Raw genomic sequence first — 15574 nt, 5'->3', positions numbered from 1 at the left:
CACTGGATTCAAGCTTGCCTGTTGAGGAAGGGTGATGCCCTGAAACTGGTCCCAGGATGCTTGTTTCCGGTCCAGGGAGGACCCGGCTTGACAGGTCGGGCTGGACTGTTCCCACAAGGAACAGGGTCAAAGACTGATTTCCATATGGCTGGGTCCAAACTGGGGTGGAGTGGTGAGCAAAAGAATGATGGATTTAACCCAGATCCTTGTGACTGGGGGTGAAGGTTTGCATTGTCCAGCATTCAGTCCATCAATTGTTTCTTTTGCATAAGGAGAAGTCAGCGACAGCATTTGGAGTCTTAGGATTTTGACTGTTTCCCTCCTTCATAACAAGCTTGCAGCTTGGTGTACATCTCTGCCGGTGGCACACTGTACAGTTGTTACTGCAGGCCCTTTTAATATTGACTCTAGGGCGTGGATTCCAGTAACCCATAGAGTTTGTAGTGAAAGGCCTGATATCTTTCATGACACTGCATTTGACTTCTTCTGCGAGCATTTTAAAAGGAATGTAGGCATCGTTTCTGGAGTACCCCAAGCAACTTGGCAGCATCTGTAACTAATAATATATGCTGGAGGTCTTAATCGGTGTTCGTTCTTCTGGAATGGCACATCAAAATCAATTGGCATTTCTGAAGTGCAACTTTTAAATTTCTAGTCTGAAAGAAGTGGCTTGAAGTCATAATTGAGGAGAGAACACTACCACTCCAGGCAGCTGTTGGAAGCTGATGTAAGTTATAGCTCTGGCTGAGTCAATAGTAGCTGCAGAAGACTATTGGCCCTTTCTAAGAATTGCACTGATCTTCTATGTCTTGTCCTTTTGTAGCAGGTCTATATATGACACTACATCAGACAACATATATGATGATCATATTTTCCTAGGATGGCCAAGATGGTAGGTGCACAAAAGTATGTCATGGCCATCAAGGGCACTGTAGGAGGCTGGCTCAGTATATAGTGTCCTCCTGTGGTAAAGCACTGTACACTGAGTCCAGGCAACCCTTAGTTATAGTGTTTAGGTCCTTGAAAATCAATGCTCTCAAGGGGTAGCTGTGGAGAAGAGCTACAGCTTATTCAGGAGGGTGTAAAGCAAGTGCATTTACCACCATAGTCAGTCAGTAAGCTTTTCACGCAAGAAAGTACTACACCGAGGATTCTAGCATGGATTCGGCTCTCGAATGTTCAAGCTCCATCGTGGGAAAAGACAGGGCTGTCTCATGTCGCCACCATTATTTGCATTGGCTCTCGGGTCTCTTGCGGTCTGGATCTGGGGGGACGTGGCCTTCGATTATCGGAGGACTGGTAAGATAGGATATCATTGTATGCCAATGATATCCTCCTGTATTTGGCTTCGCCAATATCCCTGATTGCCAGAATCCTAAATGTCTTCGCTACATACAGAAGGTACTCCGGATACATGATCAATTGGTCAAAATCAGTGACCCTCATTCTATACGGGCAGGCACCAAGAATGCCAAGAGACTGTGAAGCACCGGTGGTGACAGACTGGTTCCAATACCTGGGGATCTTTGTCACAGCCAACCGTGAACTCTTTATGGCTAGAAATCTACACCCTCTCTTTGTCCTGCTTGAAGGAAGATCTGCACCATTGGAGGGCACTTCCTCTCTTCTTGTTGGGAAGGGCGACCCTTTTCAAAATGATGGCCCTGCCACACTTTCTCTACGTCCTCCAGAATACTCCCTTCCCAGTGCCAGATGACTATTTTAAATCCATACAGGAAGAGATAAGAAAGATGCTGTGGGAAAGGGGGGCTCCAAGAATAGCTCTCAATAATCTCACTAAGGGATGTTATGAAGGGAGATAGCTCTCCCTGACACTTGAAACTACCTCCGTGCAGCGCAATTAATGGTGGTTAATCAATGGGCCTACATGCTAAAGACTTACGCAGCATACCGCATAGACCGGCTAAATCTGGGTTTCAGCGGGTACCTTCGGGCCCTATATACCACACAGAAAAAACTACAGCTGGTGGGACCTACTGTGCTCACAATCCAGACTTGGAACGTGACGCTGGGGGAGATGGGGTGGAAAAATAAAATCACGCAGGTGACACAGTTGTGGGAATCCCAACTCCTTAGTAGCCTGAGAGACAGGGGTTGGACAAATGGGGCCTGCTGGGCATTTCAGCAGTGAGAGACGTGGGGAGGGAAGATAAGACCAGGGTAGGCGCCGAAGAGGTGCTCCTACGCTGGTTCTCCTCCTTCTTCCATAACGGTTTGCAAAGGATAAAAATCAAAAACTTTACCTCTGACCTTCACCCAGTCAGCAGGGGTGTACCCCAAGGTTCAGTGCTCTCACCACAACTGTTCAACATATACATGGATCCCCTCACCACCATACTTAAAATTGCTAACATTCCCTTCCACCTTTATGCTGATGACACCCAGATCTATCTAGAAACCTCCTCCCTAGACTACATCCAAAGACTAAATGACACTACAAGAAGTTCAACATTGGCTGTCCCAAAATCACCTAAAACTCAATCAAGACAAAACAGAGAACCTCCTTATCTCCAACAAAGAAGAGAACCCTCAAATTGCAGAATGGCTTAAAGCTATGGATGCTCTCAACAGTAATCTCACTCTGGCTAACTTCATAAAATCAATAGGAATAACCCTAAACCCAAAACTTGACATGACCAACCACATTAAAAACTCTGCAAAGAGTGCCTTCTTCAACCTGAAGCTTCTCAACAAAATTAAACCATTCATCCCTACCAAGGACCTCAAACAAGCCACCCAATCACTGGTGCTATCCAGACTCGACTAAGTCAATGCAACCTTAACTGGCACCACAAAATCCCACCTAGCTCCCCTCAAAACAACCCTCAACGCAGCAGCCAGAATGGTCACTGAAATCAGGAAATACGATCACTAAGAACTAAAATGTCTCCCAGTTGAATAGTGTGATAATTTCAGAACTGCTTGCCTCACGCACAAAGCCCTACACACATGAAAACCAGACTATCTGGCCGCCAAACTCATGAGGGCCGGTCAGGCAAGAAACCTCCGGAGCTCCAACACCCTTCTTCTCATCCCTATGAAAACACCCAAACAAAAAAACGCTGCTAGGTCCTTCACTGGAAACGCGCCCAAAATCTGGAACTCCATCCCAGCAGATATCAGAACTATCCCGTCCTTCACAAAATTTAAAAAACTCCTAAATGCCCTCTTCCTCAACCCCTCCTTCCCGAATGGATAGCCTCTCTACTCTAACCCTGACTCCGTTACTCTTTGACTTTGTATCACAAAGATCCACCTCAGCTCACTCCAAGACAATTGTGCATAAAATGAGGTTGCCTCAGGACTCACGTACTACCTCAATAATGCATACAACGAGGCTACCTCAGGACTCAAGTACTACCTCAAGAATGCACTGCACTCTTGGACTTCCGAGCCTTTCTGCATAAGACTGCTCTACTATATAACTCTTGGAAACACTGTTGTAAAGCGCTCCGATACCCCCGGGTCCGGCCAGCGCTATATAAAACAAAGTTTTACCTGGTGGTGATGGGCAGTGAAAACTTGACATTTGTTTGCCCACTCTAAATAGGGCTGGGAACCAATGGCAAAATCTCAGACAGCTTTAAGTCTGTTGAGCCGTCAGAGATGTATGACCAATGTCACATCACCTTCTGTGCCAAAAAGGGTGGGTCACCCGGAGCAGGTCTGTTGTGCCTCGCTATGGAGCAGCACTGGTTCAGGTCACAACCAGGGCATCTCTTAGGGATTACTGATAGGAAGTAAAGATTGCAAAGGGGAAGAGACCGCTTGTAAAATCTCAGCTAGTATATTAGCCCTAGTTTCAACATTAGACAATTGTAATGTTTGAACCTCTGCTATCCTGAGTACAACCACAGAAAAGGAAGCACTTTTGCCAGTAGGGTATCCCATTCAGGAATACAATTGAGTTTCAGATAAATTGTCAAAACTACTTGCATCCTGGAGATCTTGATAAAGTCCTTCATGGGATAGTGTGGGAGCAAGTTGTCAGTCTCTGCTGCATTATCTCCATGAGTAAATCACATGTACTTCTGAGTCAGAGCCTGATACAGCCACGGGGGCACAAAAGATACCAACACTGAAGAAGGGACTGCCAGATGATGCTTAAGCACTACTGACTGAGCCTTGGTGATTTTGTAGTGACACATTGGTCTGGATTTAGCCGATCTCTGCTCCGAGATCAGTGTCTTGATTAGATCCAGCACCGACTTCTTCGAAGCTGGGACCGCCACAATAGGGACTGGCTCCAGCGCAAGGCCAGACAGAAGCCAAGCAGAGTCAGCAGATGCCAGGGAAGTGCCTGTAGGCAAGAGTTCGACTGAGGGCCCAAGTGGATCTGTGGGCCTCAAAGATGCTCCAGAGGGGTCTGGAATCATAGGGAAGATTTGCAGCATAGCCTTATGAAGACCAATCTACTTCATCGGCTCCAACTGCAGAATGATGATCTGAATGGAGCTGGGACCTTAGAGTGTTGACTATCTGACTCCCTCCATGAAGTGGGAGTGATGGGAAAGGCCTTCTGTCTGGACTTGTTGTGTTTATATCAAGACTTGTCCTTGGACTTACTTGAAAATGGAGATTTGGATCGGGACTTGGAATGGGAATGGGCTCATGCCCTGGAGAGGGATCAAGCCCACAACTGTGAGCATGATCAGCCCACCTTTTTATGCTTGGCAATATAAAGAAACATCTCCAGTTTCCTGATGGCCTTCAGAGGCATCAGGAAGCATTTATTGCTGGTCTTTGAATTATGTTTGGATCAAGACACCAAAGACAGACTTGTGTGGATCCATGAATGACATCTGCTTCCTGCAGGTACAGCATAACTTGAAGCCTGCCATTTTTGGTGGGGCACATCCCTAGTACACAGTCTTCTGCTGAAAAAAATCAGTTTAGAGATCGGTAAAGCACTAACAAAGTTTGGTAGCAAAGCTCCTGATCCATTTCTACGGGTGCGGACAAATGTGAACTGAAGTGAATGCACAGGAGTTGCAGCTATATATGGTTCCAAGACATCACTTATAGGGGTGAAACAAAGCTGTTGAAGAGACTGATGGTGGCACATATTGCCATATGGGAACATTTCTGAAAGAGTTTATAAATACAGAGCATCACCCACAGTGAGAAATCTGAGGTAAGAAGTATCCATCAGAATTTATTTTATCTTGTTTTTCCCTTGAAAGGGATCACAGGTTGATGGATCAGAAGTCTAATTCCACACCAGAGAATCTTTTAATTGAATGTGCTTCTTTAAAATAAAATGCAGTATGCCTAATGTAGCCTGTTAAAAGGCAAATGTAGGTATAAATGTGAAAATTAGGTATAAATCTCTAAAAGTGATCCAGGAACCTGTAGAAGGTGGTATTCAGAATGTATGACAATCGGTGAAGATCCCATGATTGAGACAAGGGAAACATGGATAAATAAAGATTACTAAGACGATAAAGTGACAAAACTAAATGAATGATAATAAAAAGGGAAGTCAGAGAATAGAAGGGCTGCCGTGGGAAAGCACGGTACTTACTTTATGTTAAACTCTTCTTGAGAGAGACTATAAAAAAACTCATCAGTGATGTCATACTCAACAAGGACCTTTGCTGTCTGTTCCTGTAATAGAAAAGGAGATTGTTAGAAGAGCATGTAACACAGATATCCAAATGAACTTCTATATAATGGTGTAATATACTTACCTGAAGAGTAACAAGCTGTTCAGGCACTTGTTTCATCCACTCACGAAGTTCAGTTAGTTCTTCTATTGTGTCTGGCTTATCATACAACTTTCTGCTGATGGTTCTGAATTCATCAGAGATCTAAATAAGAGCAGGAAACATATAGGGTTACAACAGACTGAGCCATATTTGATACTATCCATTAACAATGCTGGCATATGTCAGTCGCAGCACAGCAGGAATACCTGTCCAAAAACAAGCCTGATGACCGTGAAGTATAAAACAATCTCAGAGAGAAGTGATCCAGCTAGCCTCATTACTGCTTCCAGTTTTGTCAAATTTAGAGTGTTAGTCACTCAAATAAAAAGAAGACCCAAATACCACCCCACTGGTTTCAGTTGTTACAAAAATGTAAGCTAGTCAGAAAGCAATCATATGGGCTACAAGACCTGGGCAGCTGCAATCCTATTACCAGTCCCCAGCGACTAGGGGAGACAACAAAATGTGATAAGCAAAGAACAGCAAAAGAAAAACATATTCCAAATACAAAAGTAAAGTGGCTGGTGGCTCACAGGGCTAATATATCCACTCCAGGAATCTGTTTCATCTCCTCTGCCCGTATTATGTAGAATGCCTTGGGGACATGTGCATTTCAGTATTAAAGAAGGGGCTGCAATACTTGTGCAGGTATTGTGCTGGAACCATTCTAAAGGGGCATTCGATATTTTGCATGAATGTGAGGTCCTAAGCAAAGGCAGGAATGTTATGGTTCTACTCAGAGACAAAGAGGCCATCAGGAGACACACTGACTGTGCTCCACAAAAAGTAGGTGGCCAGTCCATGCGCCCTTCAGAGCCCGCTTCTCTGGAGGGACAAGGGGGTTCCCATGGACATCCCCAGAAATCTCCATGCACAAAGGTGCAGTCACTCACTGAATCTGCCTGCAGCGTTATCGCTGTCCCTTCTTGAAGGTACAGGCTGAGTGCCACATGCACTGTGAAAGGTGGACCAGCAGCTTGAATGAGCTGGGCCATCTTTCACTAAAGAGTTGCTCCCAAGGTAACATGAGTTCATATGTGCCCTAGGGCAGTGCAATATCAGTACTAGGGCGAACTGTACTAATTTGCACTCTGCTGATGTACTTTAAGGTGTGCCCTGGTACAAATAGGGACCGTGCACCCTTACTGTAATACAGTCCCAGTTAACCAGTTTGAATCCCAGCAAGTCAAACTCAGCCTTTCATCATTGTGAAGTCGATGAAATCTGTATCATTGAGTTGAGTGACAATAAACATCTGTTATTCACAATGCCAAAATGGGTGAATGTGTACTTTACAAATACAACTTATGAAACATTATGCTGTGTTATGTTAAATTAAGGCAGAGTAAGAACAATTGCGGGAAATCCAACCAACTCTGGCCATGATTCCAAATCCAAATGAGGGTAAGGGGATGAATCTTATCCTAATTATGCTTTCATCTTAACTGAAAAATTAAACATTGAAATGTAGAGTGAAACAACGCACATTCTTATCTTATCAACATTATGAACTGAATGAGCAGAAATATTTAGATGGATGGACACGTAACATTGTCCAATTCTAAATCTTGCAATTTGCAATGTTGTTCATAAAAAGGTACTCCTGTTTGGAGTAAAAAAATGAGACATTTTCTATTGAAGTGAAACAATTAGCATTTATTAGTGTACCACGCAAACCCTTTTGGTCACTGCTTGCAAAAGTTGGCATGGTCTGTGATTTCGACACCTCATAGAAGCCATGTGTAGTGAGCTTTATGCTAAAGTTTAAATCAATGGCACATTGTGAGGCTAATTAGGTCTCAAACATCTCAAGCTGTCTACAGGCAGGCCTATTGTTTCCAAAATACATAGAGTAGGCTTTGGGTCACCCACTTATTCATGGTTGGATGGCTTTGTTTTCTATATCAGTTTGGTACTTCTGAACCAAGGCTGCGAGCCATGCAGGGTCTCACTTTTATTGTGACATTAGCATAAAGATCAGACATTAGTCAATGTCGACAATTCAGCTATTACAACTTCTAATTTTAGGCGGGGGCGGCTCCTCTGCTTTGGCGGAGGAGCGTCGCCCCACTGCTTTCTCGCAGTGCAAGAAGCCAAAACATAAAATGGTAATAACTGTTAGTTATTACCATTTTATGTTTGCTTTGCGGCACGGGCGGGTGGGCGGGGCTGGCTTGCTCCCTGAGAAGGGGAGGAGTGTTTTGCCCACTCCTGAGTGCACAAAGGCTGTTTGGTCGGCCCTCTTAAGCCGCCCAAACCAGTCATGCACATGTTACCCTACTCAATGCAGGCCGCATTGCAGCCTGCATGAAAAGCATGCCCATCCCTACGTCCCTGGCAGAGCGCCGTGTTACAGTGCTCCAGACCAATCACACACTGCAGCGTTATGATTGGACTGGGAAGGGAGCCTGGATGCCTGCTTCCTGTTCCAGTTGGAGGCAGGAGAGCAGGAGCAGAGAAGACGCGGGACCCCGCGGAAAGGTAGGTTTAAATCTTTTTTTAATTATGATCCAAACCCCCCTTGCGCGACCCCTACCATGCATTATAGAGGATGAGCAGGTAGATCTGGGCGAAGATATGACTAGTTGTAAAATTAAACCATGGCAAGGATTATATGATTCTAGGGCTCCAGGTTAACAGAAGGCTGGCAACATTGCAATAGGTTTTCAATTATAGTAAACCAATTCTAGTGTAGCCATCGATACACACACGTGTTGCTACACATGTGTACCGGTGCGTCATGACACTTATGCAACCGTGCCTCATGAAGCCACCTCTCCATATGCACCAAAACTTTGGAATGAGCTAGCCATACACCTCTGTCTCTTATCTTGCGTAGAATGGTTCAGGAGAGGACCGAGGTCAAGATATATAAAGAATCAATTCATAAAAAGTAGCTGCAAATTGTGCACCGATTTTTTGTCAATCAATTCTGATGTTATGAACCGCCCTATGTACTAATAGTTCAGTTTGCAAAACAATCATTTGGAGTGGGTCTCAATTCAACTAACCTCATCAATATTCAAGAGGTAAGTCGCAAATTCAACTCACTTCAATCGAAAGTCATTACAGAGAAGGTGGCCTGCTGGGGTCAGCAGACCACCATGTCCGTGGTCGCATTTAAATATTTAAAATAAGGTACTGTTTTTTAATGCAGACAATTTTCCTTAAGGGAAGCAGGTCAGCACAAACGAAAACATACTTTAAACAAGCATTTGCAATGCAATAGGTCTCGCAGCATTAAAGTTTGAGTTATTGCCATTGTATATGACAATGTGTTGCATTACATTTTTAGCAAAGTCTGTATTGGTGTATAAAGATGATTTGCAAGATGATAGCTGTTGCAAAATATTAAGCAATGTTGGCAATAATATTATATTATAATAATATTGCAAGTTACTGTTGTACTTATAAGCATTTTGGTAGCGTATAGTGATGTTGTGGTGCCCCTGAGTGATGCCGTTTGTAAGCAGGGCAAGTGAGAGGTGGTGGTTGTAAGCAGAGTAGCGAAGAGAGGTCCATTGTTGAAGGCAGGGGAGAGGAGGTGGTTGGAAGCAGGGGAGATGAGGTGGTTGGAAGCAGAGGAGAGGGGCCGGATGTTGTACACAGGGAAGGGGGGGGGGTGGATGTAAGCAGGGCTGAGGAGAGGGGCCGATTATAAGCAGAGCAGGCAAGATAAGGTGGTTAGAAGCAGGGCTGGCGAGAGGGGTCGATTGTTGTAAGCAGGACAGGTGAGAGGATGTGGTTATGTAAACCCTTTGGATGACAGGGGTTGCTATAATACATTAATCAAACACATGATAAGTTTTTGTACAGCACACATCCTGAAGTCGTGCATTTCGAAGTTCTCTTAAATATGGTAATGAATGAAAGGATGGAAAGTTATAAAACAACCGACCATAGTGTCTGCTTCTGTTAATACAAATTGGCCATTTGCATGAAAGCTCGCCTTCCCTGGGGCAAACATGCAATAAATCCACACGCGTATCAGTACTTCGTAACACGATTTCAGCTGAAATTGGAACGCGGTACTGGAAAAAAAAATACTTATGCTGCTCCATGATATGAGCAAACGACTTCAGCAAAATGCCGCAATGCGTGCATTCGCTATATAAATGGGGGAACTACTTTACCACCTACTGTACCTCCAAGATCCAGACCAGCTCCCCACCAAATTGCTTTCCATGTATCGGGGGAGAGTACGGTGGCTTACACTATACTTCACATACTCCATGATTCTAACACGTCTATATCCGGTGTCCCTCATCTCTTTCAACATTCTCATTCTAAAGGGAGTTGGCCTTACAGTCCATTTTTTGTGTCATTGGCTCAGATGCGGATCGATCTTTCAGAAGTAATGACAAGAGTCGTTGGCGCGTGTTTGCTATGCCTGGACCTGTGCAAATGCGCGTTTCGTCGGCGGTTGGTGTGGCAATGTAAAGCCACGCCCCTTGGCCGATGGTGCACCTTTGCCCTGCGTTTAAGCCCAGTGCGAGCAGTGCTCTGCTGTGCTGTGCGGGTGCTGCAGTGCCGAACTATAAGCCCGCTCCCCGCCACCAGACTGCCGGCTGTGCCGGGCTCTAACCCCCACAGGACCAACGAGTTGCTGCTGCTACGGGGAACAACCCCTCACCATGTGGTTTACTTCCCCGGGGATGTGCAGGTAAGCTCGTGTAATGCGATGTAGGCAACGCTCCACCTGTAGGTTTGAAGAGGGACGTAGCTGCAGCAGGCAGGTTTTAGATATCGCGGATAAGGAATGATGAAGGCTCATGGGGTAAGAAGTGTCCTACCTGCGTAGAGACCTGTCTAAAGTAACCGAGGTCCCTTTCATGCGCCTGTGTGTGGCGTTTTAGGAGTTCCTTCAGCGAATCCCCCCACAACCCTTGGTGTCCTGAAGTGAGGTTGATGGAAGAAGGCTGTACAATGTTGCAACACCCAAAGCAGTTTGCAACAAAGCGGGAGAACTTTTGCTAATGCATGTAACAAGGGGTTTCACGGCTCAAATGGCAGTCTGCGTCGTCCGGCGGCGGAGGGGGCGGGGAGGTGTGCTGTGACGTCAGCCTCGTTCTCGGAGTCCATTGGCCCCGGATCTTCCACGTGCTGGAAGGCGGACATAATTCACGGTGACGCGGGGCTCTCCCTCAGGCGGAGCCCCGCGGAGCCTACAGAATATCGGACTGGCGGTAAGTGGGACGGGGGGCGGTGCGCTTGTGTGTGCGAGCGTGTGTGTGCGCGCGACGGGGGTCTCTGTATGTGTGCGTGCGTGTATGTGCGCTCGTGTGTGTGTGTGTCTGTGTGTGCGCATGCGTGCAGGGGGAAGTGTGCCTGTGTATGTATGCGCTTCCCAGGAGATAGACACGGCGAGCGCGTTCGCGCGCGCGTGGCCTGCGCCGATCGCCTTTTGCAAGATGCGCGCGGCCAGGTGCTGTCTCCTGGGAAGCAGAGTCAGCAACAAAAGATCTCTGGCGAGACACAGCGCTTACGCGCTGTTTTCGCTACGAGACCTAAAAAGCAAGTCTGTCCAAAGTTGACTGTGGTCTCCTGGACCACTACCCACTCTCAAATACATTTTTGTTTTTTACTCACAAAGGGGGAAGGAGTCCTGAGGGTGAATGTCCACTCCATTGCAAATGAGTTGGCATCTCCTTTGAGAAGTTGGTAACCTATCAATACTTTGCAATCCAAACTGCAGTCACAAACTATTGATACATAATTCCAAGGTTTTTGGACACAATATTGAGTTGTAAATATCGGGAGACAGAAATATCAGAAATATAATTTCGTGCTACAAAAATATTTTTAGAGAATATAATTGTTTTAGGTAAGTAATATAAGTTTTAGGAATATCGTTTTTCATATTGTTTTCAGTAATATAGGTGTAAAAATAGTTTTTAATTATTTTAATGTGTTTTGGTCCATATATTAGTTTCATTGTTTATCTAATTGTTATAAAAATATTTAAATATTGTTTGCAATTTTAAGTGTTTTAGAAGTTTTTCATTATTTGTTATTAGCAATTTATAATGTTGTAGCGTGTTGTTGGGTTTGTAGGGGAATAGTATGGGCAATTAATTAAGTAATAATTAATTAACAATTACTAATTAATTTAGAATTGCTTACGTCATTGATAATCATGTAAATTGCGTAATATTTATATAGTTTAGTTATATTTTAGGTGCCATTTGCTAGGTTTGGGTAGCTAATTAAGTTATAATAATAAACCATTAATAAGTAATTATTTAATTGATTATTAATTACTTAAATTGTGTGGTACATATTTATTTTAGTTATATTTTAGGTGTGGCTTACTGGGTTTGTAGGAGCATATGGTTGGAAGTTAAGTAATAATTATTAAAAAAAGAATTGTTAATTATTTAGTTACTTTATTATCAATTATGGAAATTGTGCTATACTTATATATTTTCATTTTATCTTGGGACTGCTAGGTTTGTAGGTTTATAGGGTGGAAGTTAATTCAATAATAATTAAATAACAATTTGTAAATTGATAACTAATTAATTGATTATTAATTATTCGAATTGTTTAAACTTTTTAATGAACATATATATAACATAATGGCGGCTGGCTGGCTGGAAGAAATAAAGCACCTTGACTAAGCAATTATTCATGGGTCTGCTCTTTCGTCATTTGGGACTTGGCTTGGGCGGCTGTCTTGAGTCGATTGGCGAACTGCATTTATATATATATATATATAAAAAATTCACTAAAAAAACCATAGGTTATAGACCATATATAGTTAGGAATTAGCATTTACAAAACCTTATTTTACTCACACAAAACCATTGAAATTCGCACATATAGTTAGTTGCACTAACTATATATCGCGCACCCGCAATCCACTGCTGATCATGTCACATATTGCATCATTCATGACATGGTCAGTGACATCACATTTGTGTGAGTAAAATAAGGTTTTGTAAATGCTAATTCCTAACTATATATGGTCTATAACCTATGGTTTTTTCAGTGAATTTTCAAGGTTTTGTAAATGCTAATTCTTAACTATATATGGTCTATAACCTATGGTTTTTTCAGTGAATTTCAACGGTTTTTTAATAGCAAATATCAAAAGCTGTAAAATGTATTCTTCTTTTAAAGGAAAAATATATTTTATATGTATTTAATATAATTTTCTTATGTATATAAATTTTTTGAGGGAACGAATTTATCAACTATCATGCTGAAGAAGAGTGTGGGGGAAAAAAAACAAAGAGGAGGACTAAGAGGAAAGAACAATCAGTTCAAAAATACAATTGCTTTAAAGCATGAAGTGCTTTTCCACACATTTACATTTAAATAACTCATATTAGAACATACAAAATATCTACAGAGGAGACGGTGTACAAACTGTACATTGAATTTTAGACTCTTCATTGGTACCTACATGTTGGTACTTACATCACCCACACAACACAACAGCTCTATTCAGAGCTACCCTACCTCAAAGCACTCTAAAATATTATTTTACTATTTCCCTTGGTTTTCCCCTTGTTACACTTTCCGGAACGCTACCCGGTGCGCGGACAGGGCGAATTTTTTTTTTTTTACATATATGGGCCTCCTCAGCCACCCTTAGAAAACCTAGGGTGTCAGGATATGTCTCCCGTGCCCCCTTATACCCATTCCCAACATTGTTTATCCTCCATCTTGTGAAAAAATTCATCCGAAACACAAGATGGCGGACTCCCGTTACGCTACTGGTGAGCTACCCGGTTCGCCTACAGGGTAGCGCTTCCACCGCGAAAAATCGAAAAAAAATGTATTTTATTTTTTTGCCCCGCGGGTCCCACAAGGACCCCCCAGGCCAGAAAATTATATATATATTTTTTGAAAAATCGCGGACTACGGTGCACCTGGGGGGTCCTTGTGGGACCCCCTGAGCAGGCCTGGGGGGTTAGGGTAATTCTACCCTGCCCCCTTTTTGAGTTCTACACGTTTGTTTTTCTGCTTTCTTGTGCCTTGGTTCTACCGAGGCACAAGATGGCTGCCAACACTTCCTGGTTTGGAGTGTTGACAGACAGTGGCAGCCAATCAGCATGCCCTTCACAAGAAAGCAGCATGCTCATTGTCTGTCAACACTTCTAACCAGGAAGTGTTGGTATTCATCTTGTGCTAGGTAGACCGAGGCACAAGAAAGCAGAAAAACAAACGTGTAGAAAAAAAAGGAGGAAGGGTAGAAGCACCCTGACCCCCTAGGCATGCTCAAGGGGTCCCACAAGGACCCCCAAGGCCAAAAATGTTTTTTTTAAAACCCGGTATGTTTATTTACAAATTACCCCCAAGGGAGACCAAATCGCGGGGGGATAGTGATAAAGAAGTGTGGGGGTGCCCAATCCCCCCCACACTGCCCCGGGGACCGCCGCCCTTCGGGGCAAAGCAAAGCAGCCCCCTGGCGCATACTGGAGGCGCCTGGTGGGTTAGTTGCCCCCCAGGGACCCTCAGTACGCAAGGAGAATTAGTTCCCTCTCTGCAAACATGCCCGGGGGCTGCATTGCAGAGAGGTGTAAAAAAGGGTGTGGCCTCATTACACCTCTCTGCAATGCAGCCCACTGGCTTATACTGGAGGCTCCTGGTGGGCTAGTTGCCCCCCAGGGACCCCCAGTATGCAAGGGGAATTAGGTCCTCCTCTGCAAACGTGACAGGCGTTGCGCTGCAGAGTGTTGTAAAAAGGGGGCGTGCCCTCTGAGCACCTGCCTGCAAAAATGTAGTAAATCAGTATAAAAAAATAACAATAATACATTTAAAAATTGTCATTTAAAAAACCTTCGAAATTAAATGAAAAAACCATAGGTTTCAGGCCTGATATAGTTAGGAATTAGCATTTAAAAAACCATTGAAATTCACAAAAAAAAAACATAGGTTGCAGGCCTTATATAGTTAGGAATTAGCATTAAAAAAACCTTTGAGGAGGAGCTACGCTAGCAAACAAGATGGCTGCTTAGGCTCCCGGCTCCGCCGACCTCCGTATCCTGCCAGATGATCCTGTCGATAATCCTGTTTTTACGCCCGACCTCCGTGTGGATGAACTGATGCACACTCCGATGGTGCAACCCCGAAAACTTAATTGGCTTGATTGACGGAGTTGTGTCGAGTTGAAGTTTGCGGCCTAGTACAACAGGAGAGCCGGGACCTCGAGTTTTGACCCAGCCGGGTTGCAGTTGAACAACATCGGCCGTGAGAACCAAGCAGGGTCCGGTCTACCGCAGTGGCGGTCTTTTTTGCCCGATTTTGACGGCGGTCATTCTGATTGTCTTACATCGAGGGAGGAGTGACGTGACACGACAGTGGCTGTGGGTGGAGGTCCTTGTCCCGCGGACCCGGTTTCCCCCTCGCCGGGGCTCGGTGGATCGGGGTCTTTGCTCGTGACAGCGGAGTGCAGCTTGCTGCTGCAGGAATAGATCATATTTACAACAAGGGGTGGTGAGGGACAGAGTCTCTGAATTAAACAGAATACTCTCACCCAGTCAAGAGATCAGGGCTAGATCCAACACCGTTTTTTAGCTCACTGCACCATCCCAGTTTCAGAACCTGGCTGTATGCAAATTAGTCTGTTCCTGTCCCAGTGCATGATGGGAACAGGGCAAACCAAACTACAAAAGCCAATTCTTACACTGGGAAGGAAACAAGCTACCGGGGACCGGTTTCTGGCATTTCAGCCGTCTTCGGCCCGGCTTGCTTGAATCCTGATGGTGCAATGAGCAAGGGACTCACATCTGAGTATACCCTTCCACGCTTAGGGTGGACAAAAATATTTACAACAAGGGGTGGTGAGGGACAGAGTCTCTGAATTAAACAGAATACTCTCACCCAGTCAAGAGATC

The 15574-nt window shown here is 44.3% G+C and overlaps 1 protein-coding gene across 1 annotated transcript in view; it reads right to left on the bottom strand.

Moving 5' to 3' along the window:
• The window catches only part of DNAH1 (dynein axonemal heavy chain 1), an 822394-nt gene that overhangs the window by 555364 nt on the left and 251456 nt on the right, over positions 1-15574 (bottom strand). The window contains exons 15-16 of the mRNA XM_086939555.1: positions 5712-5831; positions 5546-5628 (exon numbers count right to left, since the gene is read on the bottom strand). Coding sequence (XP_086795681.1) covers positions 5546-5628; positions 5712-5831 — 203 coding nt within the window. The remainder of the gene's footprint in view (positions 1-5545; positions 5629-5711; positions 5832-15574) is intronic.

Source organism: Lissotriton vulgaris, chromosome 9, assembly GCF_964263255.1.
Source record: "Lissotriton vulgaris chromosome 9, aLisVul1.2, whole genome shotgun sequence".
In the NCBI taxonomy this organism is placed as follows: Eukaryota; Metazoa; Chordata; class Amphibia; order Caudata; family Salamandridae; genus Lissotriton; species Lissotriton vulgaris.
The sequence above is the reverse complement of the archived record's forward strand: the minus strand, read 5'-3'. Positions and strand labels throughout refer to the sequence as shown.